The sequence below is a fragment of the Phyllopteryx taeniolatus genome, chromosome 11 (genome assembly GCF_024500385.1).
Source record: "Phyllopteryx taeniolatus isolate TA_2022b chromosome 11, UOR_Ptae_1.2, whole genome shotgun sequence".
Taxonomy (NCBI): domain Eukaryota; kingdom Metazoa; phylum Chordata; class Actinopteri; order Syngnathiformes; family Syngnathidae; genus Phyllopteryx; species Phyllopteryx taeniolatus.
In genome coordinates this window covers 28,058,147-28,075,696 of record NC_084512.1, presented here as the reverse complement: position 1 = coordinate 28,075,696, position 17,550 = coordinate 28,058,147, and the positions used below count along the sequence as shown (strand labels likewise).

At 41.1% G+C, this 17,550-nt stretch overlaps 1 protein-coding gene across 6 annotated transcripts in view; it reads right to left on the bottom strand.

The window, feature by feature from the left end:
• atrnl1a (attractin-like 1a) overlaps window positions 1–17,550 on the bottom strand; it is a 106,315-nt gene that overhangs the window by 10,984 nt on the left and 77,781 nt on the right. For 4 of the 6 annotated variants that reach the window (XR_009790832.1, XM_061790191.1, XM_061790195.1 and 1 more), the window contains exon 28: window positions 1,621–1,716. The exons of 1 other annotated variant lie outside the window; for it this stretch is intronic. Coding sequence is in view for 4 of the 5 variants with exons in the window: in XM_061790191.1 (XP_061646175.1) it covers window positions 1,621–1,716 (96 nt within the window). In the remaining variant the exon portion in view is untranslated. The remainder of the gene's footprint in view (window positions 1–1,620; window positions 1,717–17,550) is intronic. One more of the 6 variants, XM_061790192.1, reaches the window with a different exon arrangement.

Sequence of the window (17,550 nt, the reverse complement as noted above, 5' to 3'; positions counted from 1 at the left end):
GGCTCACCTGCAGTGTGTGTGCGCGTTTCGTTGTGTACCTCGTCGCAAACATCCTCACGCTCACCCGTCGTAAATATTCTTCATCGCCGTCTTCCTCCCCTGCGTGCAGATCTACATTAAAGGCCCGCCCGCCATGGCAGAGTCAAGACGCCACATTAAATGAGCGTGTCGGAAATTGATGGATGGCTTACTTGAAGCGACATTTTCAAAATGGCAGCTCGCTGTTAATCAGTCACAAAGGTGCGAACGCACGGAGCCGATCGCGGGGCAAAGTGGGGGTGAAGGGGGCGAAGGCGCCTAACAAGTATTGGGGTGTACACTGTACGGCTGGGGAACTTTGTGTTTGTTTGTTTGTTTTGTCACAGTGGCTAAGAGTGTGTAAGGTGCCATTTTCAAAGGTGAAAGGTGAAGTGTGCCGAGCTGGAAGGAAAAATAGGGAAAACCAAAAAAAAAAGGAGAAAAAGAAAAGAAAAGTGATTTGTGTGTGTGAAAATAAAATCATCCAAAATATTTGGGACTTTTTGCGAGTCAATATTCGCCCTTTTGCACTTTGGGAGGTCAACACCTGTTTTACGTTTGAACTGTGCCAGGTGTTTTGGGTTAATAATTGATTGGTTGCCAACAAATGTCAGGGCACGTATGACAAATGATAGACTAGCCGCTAGTCCAAATAATTGAATGTATATTCCGAGTTAAGGATGTGGCGCTCGTCACGTTTTGCTACGAAGCTGCGATGCGGTGTGAGAACAATCACTTTTCATCCGTGAGGCAACAGGAGACGAGCGCTACCTCGCAGATTGCATTAATGTCTTGCGGTTTCACAGCTCTACTTAAAAAAAATAAATGCATAATTTGCGTAAACACGCAGTAAAATAGCACGGCGTTCAACACAACAACAGCTGTTGCGTTCCACAGACGCGCGGCGTGTAATGGGCGGATGACGACGACTTAGCATCACATAAAAAAGAGGGAGCGGCGCGTAAACGTGCTTTAGTGTGCAATTAGCACGCCCTCGCAACCCAGCAGATGTTGCGTCGTTAAGCGCGCCGTCGAGATGGACGCGCACCTTCGCCGGTGAAGCTCAAAGCGCACTTAAAGGAGCGTGCGCCGGAACAGAACGTCCACATTTACGAGGGCGACGTCAACAATCAAAATAAAATGCTGACAATCACAGAGAAGATCACAAACATAACAACAATGATCCCAAAGAGAACGCTCACAATCGGAGCAGAACAGAAACAGAAAATGTCAACAATCAAAGACGATATCGAAAATCGCAGGAGAACATCCAGAAAAACAAAGATAAGGTCAACAATCACAAAGAGGACATCAACAATCCACATCAAATGTCAACATTCCCGACGCTTGAAAGAGAACATCCACGAGCACGAAAACAACATGACCAGTCCCGTACAGAACATCACCAATTGGAAGACGACCCCAACAACAACCTTCACGATCAAAACGGAGCATGTGGCGCATGACGCGGCCAAACGCAAATATCACCGCATCGCCAAGTAGATCGCTTAGCCGAACAGGTTTATGACTTTAGTATCAAAAGCTAATGCTGCTAACAGCAAAGGAAACCAATTAGAAAAAGCGAACACTCAAAGCGCTCACCTGTAGCCAGGCCTCGCGGTCGGGGCACGCCTCCAACGCCACCGCTACCGACGCGAACGGACGACTGGCCATCTGCTGACGCTCCCTCAGCAGCTGCTAAAAAAATGACAACAACGACTTCTTACATCGTCTGCTTATTAAGCCACGTCAGAGGCTAAAATAAAAATATGAGAAACAGGATGTGCACAATAATCAACATTTTGTAACCCACCTGCTGTTTGTTTCTCTGGGACAACAAAAGTTTTCATGGGTCAATATGACCCGAGCAACTAGATCTTTGCATTAAAACAAAATAAACTCATTCGGGAAGCGAGAGAAAACACTGTAAAAATTGTTGAAGTGACATATTTCACACCTCTTGCGTCACTGCTAGCTGCCATTTAACATACTGTGCCGATGAAAAACTATACGCTGTGAACATAAATATATATCATTTTTAAAAAGCTAGCAGAAAAAGTTAGATAATTAAGCTCATTAATTTTGATCATATTCTTTCTGAAGTTTTAAACTTGAAAATGCATCGATTTGACCATCGACGGTGTGAAGTGCGAAACGAATTTGTCCATTGTGTCTTTCTGAATCGAATCATGCAAAGTTAGCAGTTCAACGTTTGATTTACGCCACCTCGTCCTTGTCGTCTCCTCAAACAAACATCTGCATGCGGCGCACACTCCAATAGACAATTAGTACCAGACGGCCATTTCCAAAAGTGCTAAGATGCAAGCATCGATGCCCATTACGGAGGAATTAATCATTTGGAATCTTTGGAACGAGATTCAGGTGGCAGACAGGCCGGTGGTCGGTCGGTCTGGAGCACACACGCAACACGCATTTGTCATGCTCGCCATCATCATCACCATCACCATCACCATCATCATCATCATCATCACATGGAGAATGTTTTGTCATCAAAACTTTCATCATGGAAGCCTTCAAAGTCACTGATATTTTTTTGTTGTCGTCGTGTACAGAAGTAAATTACTGATGCATAACTTTTCAAAAGTCATACATTTGAACTATTTTTAATATTTTACATTAACGCGACTATTTTTTTTTCTTACAGATGACGAACAATAACCCAATATATTTTTTGCATAAAAAGTTGCTCTTCCACTACATCGCAGTTCATCTTTCACGTGCCTCACTGTATCACAAACTTTTATTATTCACAAACATTCACCCTACGAACAGTTCGGAAATACAAACAGTTCTATGTTTGTTTAAACTATTTTTTAATACTTCCACAAGGTTTAGAATAATCGTGACAACAATGTTCATTTAGGTTAGCCTGTCTATGGCATTTCATATTATATGTTAGCATTAGGCTAGCGGACTTTCCTGAGATGAAATGTGATGGTTTGGTTGAACAATTGGGTGTTTAAATATACGATGTTTAGTTGTCAATTATTTTATGTGTCAGTTTAAAAATGAGCCCCTAACTCAAATTTGAGCAATCGACGTGAAATTGGGTACACATTTATTATGAGAGCATACGCGAAAAAGTCTCAAGGACCCATGCGTACGATTGCACAGGGCGTAGCCATTTTGGTTTGAAGAGTAACACTTGCATTCCAAGTGTAACGTTGCATGTTTAAAAAATGGAGGGCCCTATGACTGAGCCCTGAGGAATACCACTGTACAGAGCAAGTAGTCAATTTGTCTAAAAAGTCATTCAAATAATCATCAATAGCAACGCTGGCATTGATTGATATCAGTGTAATGAAATCGTTACGTTGAGTAAAATGTTTTTGTTCCAATGATGATCAGGTACTTTCCGTTTACGTATAAACTTTCGCTGCCTCTTATTTGGAGAAGTGTGTGAGTGAGAGACGAGCCTTCTTTTCCTTGTCGCAAAGTCATGTTATATGATAGTCGCACATTTCTTGACAGCAAGAGATTGAGAACAGGTGCTAAAGGAATACTTTTAAAAAGTGTGTTTGAATAAATGTGCGTGTGTTTTAGTAAGTCTCATGTCATGGTCTGGGTTTTGGTTTTGGTTGTGTTTAGTTTTGTTCCCTGTTTTCCATGTTGTTCATGTCGTGTGCTCATTTAGTTATTGTTGTCGTCAACCTTCTCCCTTGTGTCGACCAATCAGCTCTCTCCAGCCACTCGCGTCTTGTGCAGGTGTTCCTCGTTGTCTCGCCAATCTGTTTGTATTTAGTTCCCTGGTTTCTTTCGCTTCTTGTGGGTTCATTGTCATTGTCAGGTGTCATCGTCTCTGTCTGTGCCACGTCTTAGTTACCAGTCATGTTTTGTTTCCATTTTTGCTTTATTCAAGTGTTTCTTTGTTACTTTGCTTTGTTTAGTTTGCTTTATCCGTGTTGCTTGTTTTCCCCTTTTTTTTTTTTTTGGAACTCAAATATAATTTTTGGAGACTCCCGCCTTGCCTCCCTGCTTCCCTGCACTTGGGTCTTCCACGTTTTTGCCTTGCCTTCAAATAACCTAATCGTGACATTTAAACATGTTTAAAGGATATAGGAGCGGAAAAATATTCCTTAAAATGTTTTTATATGGTCTCCCTATATCAGTTTCATCTATAAACGGCAGTTCACTGTACTTAACTAAATTAAGTTTCCCCACAATGAGCAGCACCTATATATAACGTGAACTCTTTTTTGTCTTTTTTTTTTTTCCTGTGGTGCCACCAAAACGCTTCCATCACGGTATATCTTCCCTCCTTGCAAAGATAAAATAGTGTTCCTCTAAATCTTTATTTCGGCTATTAACGTTATCATTTTTTGTCACATTTAATATGCGCACACGTGCACGCGAGCTGCCCTAACATAAGCGCGCTAACGGGCGACAAGCAAAAAGTAAAGGCATCGCATCCCCGGAGGCGCTGCGGCAGCGTGCTAGCGCTGTCGCTACAGGTGCAACACTCATTGAGGGCACCTGACAGCTCGTTAACATCACAGAGTCACTGTGTGTGCGTGTCTGTGTGTGTGTGTGTTTGCCTTGAAGGGCTTTGTGTGCGTTTGCGCGGTGAATAAAAGTCGCAGGTTTGTGTGTGAAACAGGTGGCAACCCTCCAGTGACAGCGAGTCCATTAGCATGTCCTCGGTGACTCCGTTTGGATTTGCAATGCATCTCAATGGAAAAGCCATTGAAGGATTTTACATTGATTTGCATTCTGAGAAGTCTTAAAGAAGACAAAATTAGCTACTTTTTAAAATGTCTTGTACAAAAATTGTGTCTAAAGTGCCAGCGAAATTAAACATAAAGAAGAGAATATTTGGAATACGTTGGCTTCGTGGAACAGCTTTTTTCCAATTCCCCACCATAGGACTTTTACAATAAAATCTATGATCTTTCTTATCTTATGCATCGCAGAATCTTCCTAACTGGACTCATCTTGTTGAATTTGAAACGCGGAATGGAACACCAAGAGAGGAGATTTCCTCCCCGTCACGCAAATTAAAGAAGGTGTCAAGAGCAATTAGTCGCCGGCGACGGCAATTAGGGCCGAAGGTAACCCGGAGACGGCCGACGTCTCTCCTATCTCAGCGGTCGTCTGTGTTGGCAATCCAGGAACAAAATGTGAACAAAAGGCCGTACGGATTTTGTGGATTCAATACTTCGGCCTCGATGCGGCGTTGATGTTTGCGCAGCTGCTCCGTGTTCAACGTGCTCGTTTGTTTGCCGACAAATCTGTTTACTCGCTCAAAGTGAGTGATCGGTTGGCATTTCGCAGCTCATCGAGTTGTACTTTGGAGATTTCGACACATCACGGCACCCGCGTAGGTGGAACGCCACCACAAAAATCCTCGTTTTTGTGTTCACAGTTTAGCTCAACGCGGGAGCAAAATGTAATTAAATATCCAAGCTTTCTTTTTAAGAAAAGTGTTACATCAATAGTTTTGTGTTCTTATTCAAAAACAAAGCCAGCACAAGTCACAGTTGGAACAGTCTGAATTGTGCTATAAAAACATCATTGCCCTTAATAATACTGTAAATATAATAGCGTTTCAATTTTTTTTTAGGGAAGGGAAACATCATTAGTCGGTCTTCTTGTTAGGACATGAACGACGCAGCCAAGTGCATCTGTAAAGGTTTTGAACTGTCTGATTTGTGACACAAACTTTTTCGGAAAGAGCAACACAATAGCTACTGTTTCCCGAAAAGAAGACAACTTTTTGGGAAACAGTAACAGTTTGAACATTGTGATTGATTATATTATATACTATATTATATCAATAAAATTATCCCCCAACACGAGTTTGATCGATCAACACGAAATCGTGTCTATTACAAGGGGACGACCCAAAAGTCTTAGAGACCCATGCTCAAAAATGAACAAGGAGTCACCTATTTTGTTTTGATGCAGACATTTTGGAAATGTGGACATCCGAGTGTAGCATTGCATGTTTAAAAGATGCAGGGCCCTACTACTGAACCTTGAGGAACACCACTGTACAAAAAAAAAGACAATGGATCTGAAAAGCGATTCAAATAATCGTAATATCAGTAGCAATGCTGGCATTAATTGATAACAGTGTATGAATATTCTTATCATAATGATAATCAGATATTATTTGATTGAGTATAAATGTTGCCCAAATTCTTTCCTGGGTTTTAACTCACTATAAAATTCTTGGCCAGTGCCTCAATATGCAGCCATTGCCGGTCCGAAGCCCGGATAAAACATTTGAGCGGGTTGCGTCAGGAAGGGTCAAAATTGTGCCCAAACAAATCATGCCGGCGACTCGCTGTGCCGATTGACGAAAGTCGCTACAAAAATCCAAAAGGGGGGGAAGAAAAAAAATCGAATAAAAAATCAATCCCAAAAAGACGTACAGGTCAGATGTATCCTTTTGAGGATGCAACCACCTTAACTATTGTAAACAAATATTTGTAACAGCAAAATATTGGCCCTATATTTGCTTGGTATTACATCAATACCAAATCTTGGAATATCGCAGAGCACTAGCTTTGACGCGGCTATCCCATCAGACATTGACACGGTTATAGCAAACAATATGAACGATAATTACACACGCATAGCCAAACACACACACAGAGTATCCTGTTGTAAATCCATTCAAACAAACAGCCTGCTGATAGCGACTGATAAAAATATCAATTATTTGCCCATTTCGTGACTTTTGAAGCGTCGTCTCTCAGCATGAATAATCATGATGGATGCTCTTGAATGACACACACACACACTGATACACACTGCTGGTTCCATTATGAGCTTCAAAGCAGCTGCTTTACAAAAGGACACACTTCAGTGCACTCTTTGGATTTACATAAAAACACTCGGAATATCGGACACAATTATTGGCTCCGGTTGGATGCTGTGTAAGTGTGTGTGTGTGTGTGTGTGTGTGTGTGTGAACGTGGCAATTGGTACGCCAGAGCGCCGATAACAAATCTCATTTCCGCCATGTTTGTCAGCCTTCCAGACAAGCATTTGTCTCCCGCTAGGATTGGCGAGTGCGATCCGAGCGGCGTAAACAAGGAAAAAGATTTCCCGGGCTGATGAGCGTCCGTCTGTGAGGATGATGCTCCTGAGACGCGTGTCAAGAGGTGGGACGACTTTTGGCTGCAAATTTGGCTCGAGAGGATTCTCACATTGCAATGCTGTATACGCAGCAAAGCTAAAAGCTACAAAAAAAAAAATATAATGAAATGAGGAAAATATTAATTCAAGCAAAACGATCTGCCAGTAATACAGGACAATTCTATTTTTAACTAAAACATGCACTGCAAAAAGTACAATCTTTGCAAGATTAAAGATCTCAAATCAAGGCAAAGTATGTTTGTTGTTTGTCCACCAAGATATTTCGACATAGCAAATTTAGTTTTCTCTAAATATACTGTAGTGAAAAAAATAGTGTCAAATCTGAAGTGTAGTCCTCGACTACACCTATAGAATTATCCTATTTCTTATTTTATGCTGAATATATCTGTAATAAAATCTCAATAGCAAGTTTATAACACCTTATTAAGATTTTAAAGGGAAAATATGATTGAAGCAAGCTAAATGTTCTTGCACAAAAACGCTTGGTAAGAATAAATATCTTTATCAGACATTTTAGATTCACTTGACATGTTTGATTTGAGTTCTTGCAGTGTGGCGTCTGGTGCCACTTTCTTTCTTTTCGGGATGCGGACCTCTCGCATTGCCGGGGGAATTAAAAACCCCGACGATTTCTATGGAGGACTAATTAGCCAGCGCTGCCAGACAAAGAGAGACAGGAATTGTTGGACTGGACACACGGCCCGTTGCGTTCAGCACTCCCGACGAAGCGGACGGCAATTACTGTGAAGCTGTGACTGCAAAACGTCTGACGGAACACAAGCAACACAGTTGAAGTCGTCAGACTCTGACAGAAATAAAACACTGCATTTCGGTCACATTTAGAAGCGGGAAAGAATCAAATTGGCTAACTCGCACTGCCGGAATCTTTTGGAAAATTCAGCCCCTGGTGCCAGTTTGACTTGGCAACGTGAAATTTGGTACGCATGTCGATAATGAATGGACCCACCAAAAAAGTCTGACGAAGCCATGCCCGGGAAGACGCAGGAAGTCAACTCGTTAGGTCTGAAGCGGCCATTTTAGGCTGATTTTGACCATTTTGCCCAAAATGGCTTACTTCTTGTTCAACATGCACACATGTACCCAATTTCAGAATGCATACGCTAACCGAAATTGTCAACATTTTCCCGGCATGTTGAGGGCTCAGAAAAGGTGATTTGTGTGTCTGTGTGTGTGTGTTCATTGGATGTAAAATAAACAGTTATTCTTAATAAGTATATTTTAAATGTAAATGTTTCTACAGTGTGCACTTTCACACAAGTTGTGCATTTGTTGTCATTAAGTTCAGCTGTGGGCGGCATTAAAAAATACTTTCTTTTCTCTCGTCTTTGAATGTATGCAAAAGAGGCTATTAATATTCCATGAAAGCTTTTGGTTGACACCATTTAGCAGAGCCGAAAGTCTCAAAGAAAAAAAAAAAAAACACTTTGAGAGTTCAGTGAAGCGTTAAATCAGCCGCGTTTCAAGTCTGATGAGACGTCTCTGGTGGCGATGGCTGACCGAACCGGGTTAAAAGCAGGCACGCGGTCCTCCATTTGAAGCAATTACATCATCCTTCATCAGCGTCCTCCTCGGACAGACGCCGTCCATTCGTGTCGTTCCCACGCAGGAGCGGCGGCGGAGATCACAAGCGAGCTGCGAGCGTGTCCGCCAAATGTTACGCTTGGTTTCGTCACAAGAACAAGGAACAGCTGGAGTCCATCTGATACACGTGACAACATGGCTAACGCTGATGCTACAGCGAACATGCTAATAAAGCTGACAATACCGCGAACGCTCTGAAGCACAGCAGTCCGACTCAAGGCGAACGGTTTCCAAATTGTTGAACCAAATGCAAGGGTAATAACGTAATACGATGGGTAAAAGGTTTGTCACAAAAAAATAGATTCGCACCCACACTCTAGCAGCTAGCTTAGCCCGTACAAACAAATAAAGTGCAGCTCACCTTCTGGCTAGCAGACGTCATGGCTGGTCATAATGTTTCAACATGAAAACAAACTCCCCTGGGCTCTCTTGATGGAGTCAAAGCAATTGCAAAAATCATTATTAGTGTTTGTATCGCACTATAACGTTAGCCTAATACCATCATTGCCTAAGTCATTTTGAACTTACTATCACAATGTCAAAGCAAAATACTCACGTGTTTGCTACAAATTAAGTTTTTTCTTTATGTCAATTAAGATTCTCAGTCATCCAGGTAATCTGCAAACGTCGATTCGCGGCAGCTGGATTCTTCTTGCTCGTCTCCAAAAATTACTTAGGCAATTCAGCTACTAGGCTAACGATAATTCACATTGTTTAAAGTGTTACTGTTGCACTTGTTTGCATCTCTCATTTCCTAAAAAGAAAACAAACGATGGATGTTGCACGTTCCTAAAAAGAAAAGATTGAAGTATTTGTTGATGTATTTTAATTTTGAATGCCATTACATGTGTTCCTGTTTGCACAAAAAGATTCAATTTGTTCGCGTGTACTGTCCACAAAGTTAAGCCAACAGTGAAACGTACTGAACCGGGATTTTTGGCGTAACATTACACCCATCCCAATTATACATTTGCTGTTTTACCAATATATAGTGACTAACAGATATTCAAGTCGAGTGGTACTTTAAAGTACAAACGCTCAAAATGTTCATTAGGAGTATGACCCAAACTTTGGTGAAAGATATGCCCATAAATTCTTGCTTAAAAGTTAACGTTTAAAAAATGAGATTACTGCGTTTTATTGTTTTTAATGTAACAATAAACTGGTTCAGGTCTGCTTAGATTTGAATGTCATTTAATAATTGCGTAAATGTATTTACTTGAAACACTATCTGTACAGCAAATGAAGGTCGAGGGCTTTAATTTTGATAGTTTCGATACCGTTTTCCTGGATTCAGCGATTCATGAGTGACATCATGAATCCGCTCCATGTACACTGCCTCCATTCTATAGAGTCTGCTCCATAACTAATAAAACTCCATACGATATTTTATGCGTGCGCGTACATGTTTTTCAGCCTCTACATGGACAGGCGCTGTGGAAAGCACGTTAAAAATCATATTTTATGACTTGATGGACAGACTGCAACACTCGAATACATTTTTGAGTCGATGATAAAAAAAAAAAAAAAAAAAAAAAAAAAGTGTCAGCAGATGGAAGTCGTTGAAGAGCAAACACACACGCGTCTGGTCTGTGAAAGGGCGTAAAAGCATACATGCTTCTCGTTATCACCGAGAATCACAACTGGTCTAACACTTTTAAAACACAGACAAACAAACACAAACACACTTTTTTTTTTTCAATCTCCCTTTGAGAAATGCGTTTTGTATTCTCTTTGTGGCGCAATAATTCTGTTGTGGACATATGGAAGAACATGAAAGGAAAACAAAATTGGATCACCAACTGGACTAAGAACATATTTGTAAACAAAACTGGATCAAGATCAGCCTTTGATCCAGTGGATCCAGAAAGTGTACGGAAACAAACCTGGGTGGAGAACACAAAACTAAAACTAGATTGAGATCGAGAAAAGAACGCTGAATCGAAAACACGTATGGGAAATGAACTGGATCAAGAACACGTAGAGAAACTAAACTGGAGTCTAACACTTACAGAAACATAACAAGATCAAGAACACATGGAAACAAAGCAGGACCAAAAACAGGTATGGAAGCAAAATTGGATCAAAAGAACAGCCGTAGGAACAAAAGATGATCAAGAATGTGTAAGGAGACAAAAGTGGATTAAGAACACTTGTGGAACTAAAACAGGATTAAAATTATGTGTGGAAAAAATATTGTATCGAAAACACGTATGGAAAATGAATTGGATCAACAACACGTATAGAAAATAACAAGACCAATAATATAATAATACAGGACACATGGAAACAATACAGAACCAAAAACACATATGGAAAGAAAACTGGATCAAGACACGCTAGGAAATAAAATCGGATCAAGAACAGTTTTGGAAATAAAACTAGATCAAAAACACGTATGGCATGAAATCTGGATCAAAAACAGAAAATATCAAGATCAAGAACACTTACAGAAACAAAACTAAATCAAGAACATGGATGAAACCATAAATGGATCTAGAACACATTTGGGAACAAACCTGGAACGAGAACATGTATGGAAAAAAAAATGGACGAAGACTGCATATGAAAAGAAACCTGGATCAAGATCACACTAAAACAAAATTGGATTAAGAAGAGCAATGGAAACAAAACTGGATCAATAACGTGTACAGAAACAAAACTGGTCCAAGAACACGTACAGAAACAAACTGGATCAATAATGCCTGGATCAGACTACAAGACAAATGTGGTCTATGTCAGACTACTGCTATAAAATCTTGCCGTATCTTGGTCAGAGAGTGGCAACACGACACAACATTTATGACGATACCACTGTATCCTGTCTTTTATGATTACTGGGCTTTAGTTTGTCAAATCAAACACTGTCGGGGACGCGGGACCAAAAAAACGTGTCATCGGTCAACCCGACGAGATACACCCGTTACCATGTTGACGATCACAACAATGGATCGTGCCAATGTATTGTATCGCGTTGGGGGGGGGTACAAAAAGAGGAAAAACGTGGTTTTGTCACCGGTGATCAGGAGAGGGCTGTCCATTCAAGAATAATTTGTGGTATGTTCACTCACTTTTAATACGATACGGTTCACAGGCAGGCAACAAAACATTATGTAGCTGAGCAAGCTAGTTCTAGCACTAACGTTTGTACGTAAACATGCCAACGTTCTTTCTAATCATGTTCTAAAGCTTCAGTAAGCACTGGTTCGTGTGCGTGAATAAATGTTCACACCGAAGCTCAAGTATGTTGACAACGGCGAGCACGGGAGGCAATCGGAATCCTATTGGTCGACCTCAAGGTGCGCTGTCGGACAGTTGTCATTGATACGGCACACTACACGGAAGCAATGCGAAAACATGCTAGACTTTTCTTTTTGGAGTCAGAGGGCTATGGTAGGGCCAAATCGTTCACACTACACTACATCCCACTACAAGACGTTTTGTTGTTCTCGACAAAAAATGTAGCGCCTGATCCGGGAAATCGGCCATGAAAGCTAATCTGGCCGATATCGGGGCTAAAATCCTGTCGTCTGAAGTTGGCATAACAAATACAGAAAAAAACTGGATTAAAAATATGCATGTAAACATAAATGAACCAAGACAACATATGGTACTGAAGCAAAACTGAAGCAAGTAACCCCCCCCCCACACACACACACAAACTCACACGGTTTCCTTGGTGACTGTGTTTATTCTGGTCATTAACACCATTTAGCCGCGTGTCCCATTAGCATCAAGCTCCCATCTGTCTCCAGCCACTAGAGACCTCCGTGTGTGTGTGTGTGTGTTGTTCTGATGCCCTCCGCAAACTAATCAAACATCAGATACATTTACTTCACACCTGGATCAAGCAGCCCACCGGGATACAGACCAAAAGCTCCGCCAAGCAGCAATGCCTACTTCTAGTCACGTGACCGACGGCGTGTGTCATGTGACCAGGTCGAAGTTGGGAGATGCTGACGAGTCGCAAACGAGGAGACGTCTTATGGCGGCGCTCCTTACAGACTGTCACTGTTACGAGTACCAGTCGCTAGCTGGCCGCGTGCTATAAAGGAAATCCAGTTTTGTTTACGTGTTCTGGATCCAGTTTTTTTTCCTTTTTTTTTTAACATTTATTAGTTTCTGGATCAAGTTGTGTTACTATACCTGTTTTTTTTAACCTGATTATGTTTCTACACATTTTCTTTATCTAGTTTTGTTTCTGTACATGTTCTTGATTTACTGCAGTTGTTGCCATACTTGTTCTTAATCTAGTTTTGTTTCCACAGGTTCTTAATTCAGTTTTGTTTACTTAAGTGTTTTTCACATAATTTCTGTAAACTTTCTCAGTCCCATTTTGTTTTCTTGATCCAGTTTTTGTTTCCATAAGTGTTCTTAATCTAGTTTTGCTTCTGTAAGTGTTCTTGGTCATTTTACGTACATCATATTCAAATCAAGGCAGATTTTTTTATAGCACACTTCGCTGACCAATATGGACAACTTCCCAAGTGTGTGTGTGTGTGTGTGTGTGTGTGTGTGTGTGCGTGCGTGCGCGCATGCGCGCACATGTCTGGATAGAAGGCCGACTCAGCATCTTTGCCAGTCAGCCCGCGGGCCTTGTCTCCAGAACTTTCTAACAAGGAGAGCCCAATCAATCTCCAATCGATAGCCATGTGGAGCCATTAAGGTGTGTGCGAGTGTATGCGTGCACACGTGTTAGTGTGTGTTAGTGTGTGTGTGTGTGTGTGTGTGTGCCATAGCGCGCCGTGTGCCAACGGTGAGGATGAAGCAGCGTCTTCAGGTCAGCTAAATGTGCCCGAGACGGGAAGCTGGCAGTGAGAAGAAGTTGATGGCGGCCCGGATGGACAAATGCTCAAAAGAGAGCGAGAGAGAGAGAGTGAGAGAGAGAGAGAGAGAGAGATTTGAAGATGTGTGAAAGAGAGAGAAGAAAGAAAAGAGGCAAAGTGCCAACCAGAAGCCAGCGCAGCAATATTCAATATCAACAAAGCACAATGCAACATCATGTCACTTTGAAAGTCCATTTACACTGCACCAAATCTGTTTCAACAATTCCAATTTAGATTTATGCGCAGGTCTGGGGTTAGTTTAAGGAAACAAAACTGGATCAAGAACAAAAAAAACAAACAAACAAGGACAAGTACAAAATAACTGTATAAAGAACATGTCAAGGACACAAATGGAAACAAAAGTGGATCAACAACATGTATGGGAACAAAACTGGACTGAGAACGTATAAAAGCAAAACTCGATCAAAAATGTGTATGGAAACAAAACTAGATCAAGACCACATACTGTATGTATAGACACAAAATTGGTTTCAGAACACTGCGCTTGCATTTTGTGAACACGTCAAACAACAAACACACACACGCCCAAAATATATGTAAATGAAACATATGTCAACATTGGACATAACCGCTACTAATGTTCACTTTGATGGCCAAGTTTCCTATTTCCCAATTTCATTGAATGCATCTTAAGCACACGGAAAGGTAAGCAATGTACTAATCATCCAATCCGATTGCTATGTTGTCAACACCTCTAACTCGAGTTTCACATTTACTTCCATCCACAACAACCATTTTCTAGCCATCAGAAGCTGGACGGCGGCCATCTTAACATAACACTTATTTACATTGCCGTCTGCTCAACGATAGCAATAAACCTTTACATCATGTTTGTAAACAAGAGACACGGCGGTGGTTTCTGGGTGGCAGAAAGTAATTGACTACGGTTTTGGGGTGGCGCTGCTACCCAAAAGGTTAAGTTCAATTATTTTATTTTTTTTCTCTAAAAAAAAAAAAAAAAATCTGAATTAATTCAGTGAAACCTGCGGGTGAGGAGGATAAATCGAGTCATCTTCATAAATATTTGTACAGAGAAGCTGGCAAGACTGCCAGCTGTTTCAAAAGCGCACGACTGGCAACCAAACCTCCGTCATCGGGTTTATGGAAGACTTTTTCTCACCGGCGTGTAGAAAATGTCTGTGTGGGTTGTCTTGAGTAATTTAGAAAACTAATTTGAAGTAAAAGGAGCACGTGTGCGCCATTAATCCGAGCAACATGAAAGTCAATTCATTAGCCTGTCACTGAATGATCATGTTAACCATGTCTGAGTTCACATAACATTTATTTTTTTCATCAATCTACCTGTTGAAATGTAAATTATGGCTCTCCCACTGAAGCAATTTACCTCATGTAACATCATCCGAGTTTCAACTGACACGTCACACATTCAACTACGGTGGTTTAGAAGAAGGCTAAACTCATCATTCAAGCCATTTCCCCTGATTTCTTAATGGCTCTGCCTTGGTTGAATAACATCTAAGGGTTTGTTTACAAGGAGAACACTTGATCTTTTGCCACCCGGAAGTACGTGTGACGTCATGCTGAAAAGGTCTATAAACTTTGATTGAATGTGTTTCTGTCTTCGCCTGAGATGAAATCAGCGCACATCTGGTGTCCTCGTTTAATCTTTTAATGGTCAAAGTGTGTACATGCGTGGCTGCGTGTGTGTGTGTGTGTGTGTGTGTGAAGCAGTTTATTGTTATCTGAGCAGATCTCCATCTTGCCTCCCCGAGGACCATTCCAGTCCCGCCGTCATTGATTGGCTGCGGTGTCTCAAACAACAGCGAGCGCCCAACGCCAGCGTGAAAAAACGAAGAGTGACGACTTTTTACTGTTTCTTTGTCTCCACTTTGAATTACAGCGCCAGTTTGGAGACGACAATAACAATAAGACTGAAGAGTTTTAGGAGTGCTTACTGCTTAGTGTAACCTGAAAGGCGTGTTTGTGTTCAGATTGAGCAAACCGGTTCACTTCTTATTGTGATGAACAATAAAGTTAGTCCAAGGCAGCAAAAAAGAAGGACAGTAAATGACTGCTAAAGACTAGTGTCTTTAATGTGGATCATAATTTTACGATGTCATAAAAGTATTGAAGTCAATCAGAAGTGCCACTGGAAACAAAACAAATCAAGAAAATGTATGGACATGAATCAAGAAAATATCCTATGGAAACACAACTGGGTTGAGAACACATGCGAACATGGATCATGAACACATGGGAAAACAAAAAAAAGATTAAGAACAAGTACAGAAATTTAACTGGCTCAAGAACATGTATGGAAACAAAAGAGGATCAAGAACACAAACACGTCTTGTGAAAGAAAGCGAAAGACTAAAGAACAAAGAAAACCAAACAAAACAACAAAAACTAGCATCCGCTTTGATTTGCCACCTTACTCGTAAGGAGCTTTTGTCCTTGTTCACGAATGGATGCTCTCTGCTGTGTGATTGGCGGTGAGAATGGAGGCTGCTCTGGTTTCTGAGAGACTCTCCACACTGTAATCACCTTCAAGTGAAGCACACTTCTCAAGTCACACAACCTCAGCGACACACACCAAAAAATACTTACAGCATTGATACAATGTAAGCCGCCCCCTACAAGACCGACAATGAAGACACAGCACGTCTCTTCAGTCTCCTCACAAACAGTCAAAGAAGTGGGATAAAATCTCCTTATGTCTGAAATGGATTAGCCACGAACATAAATACTTCAGCTTGCCAGCCCATTGACGCTAATGCTAATAAACAACTAGCTAAACTGGGGATTGTGCCAATAAACAAAGCATTTTTGAGACGTACCACTTCAGTTGTGCTTCTCACGTGCTAATCAATAGCCACACAAGGGAACATGTTTACAAATATGCCAAGTTAGCATTCCCCTTGAGGGATGGAAATGTTTTCATTAGAATCCATCCATCCATTTTCTGTACCGCTTCTCCTCACGTGGGTCGCGGGCTGCTGGAGCCTATCGCAGCTACCTTCGGGCGGGAGGCGGGGTACACCCTGAACCGGTTGCCAACCAATCGCAGGGCACATAGAAACAAACAACCATTCGCACTCACATTCACACCTACGGACAATTTAGAGTCTTCAATCAACCTACCACGCATGTTTTTGGGATGTGGGAGGAAACCGGACTGCCCGGAGAAAACGCACCCAGGCACGGGGAGAACATGCAAACAAACTCCGCACAGGTGGGGCCGGGATTTAAACCCCGGTCCCCAGAACTGTGAGGCAGACATGCTAACCAGTCTTTCACTGTGCCGGCCATTAGAATCCAAATTAGTAAAAATATACTTTAATGTTAATGTCCGCTAGCCAACACACAAATATATGATATTAACCACTAGGGGAACATGCTGATATACAAGTTAGCATTCTAACTCAATAGCAAACATTGTATTTAATGTTTTCCATGCTAACAAGCATACTAATAAATATATACTTTAGCTATCTGACGGCTTTTTAAAAAATATATACACATGCCCAGTGCGCTAACAAAGATAGTCTCTACGTGAACATGCTAACAGTAACATAACATTAGCCAGTGAGCTAACAAGTACAGTAAATTCGCTGAATGGCATTTAATGAAAGCCACATTGGTAAACATGTTAAATTAGCTATGCTAGCGAGCGTGCTGATAAACAATATAAATATCTAGAAGTTGAACATGCTAAAAATACATATAGCTTAGCCACACAAGTTCACAAGCTAACAAGTATATAACCTAGTGTACATGCTGATGAATAAGGTAAAGTAGCTTGTACACATTTAATGAAAGCCCTACTTTATAGTTAGCTACACTAGCGACTATGCTAATTGACTTAAAAGGTAAATGAGCTAATCGACATTTAACAAAAGGCTCACTAGCAAAATTTATTTTTATGTTAGCAGTGCTAGCAAGTATGCTAATAAATAAAAAACGTTAGCCATACTAGTAAACCTGCTCATAACAAAAC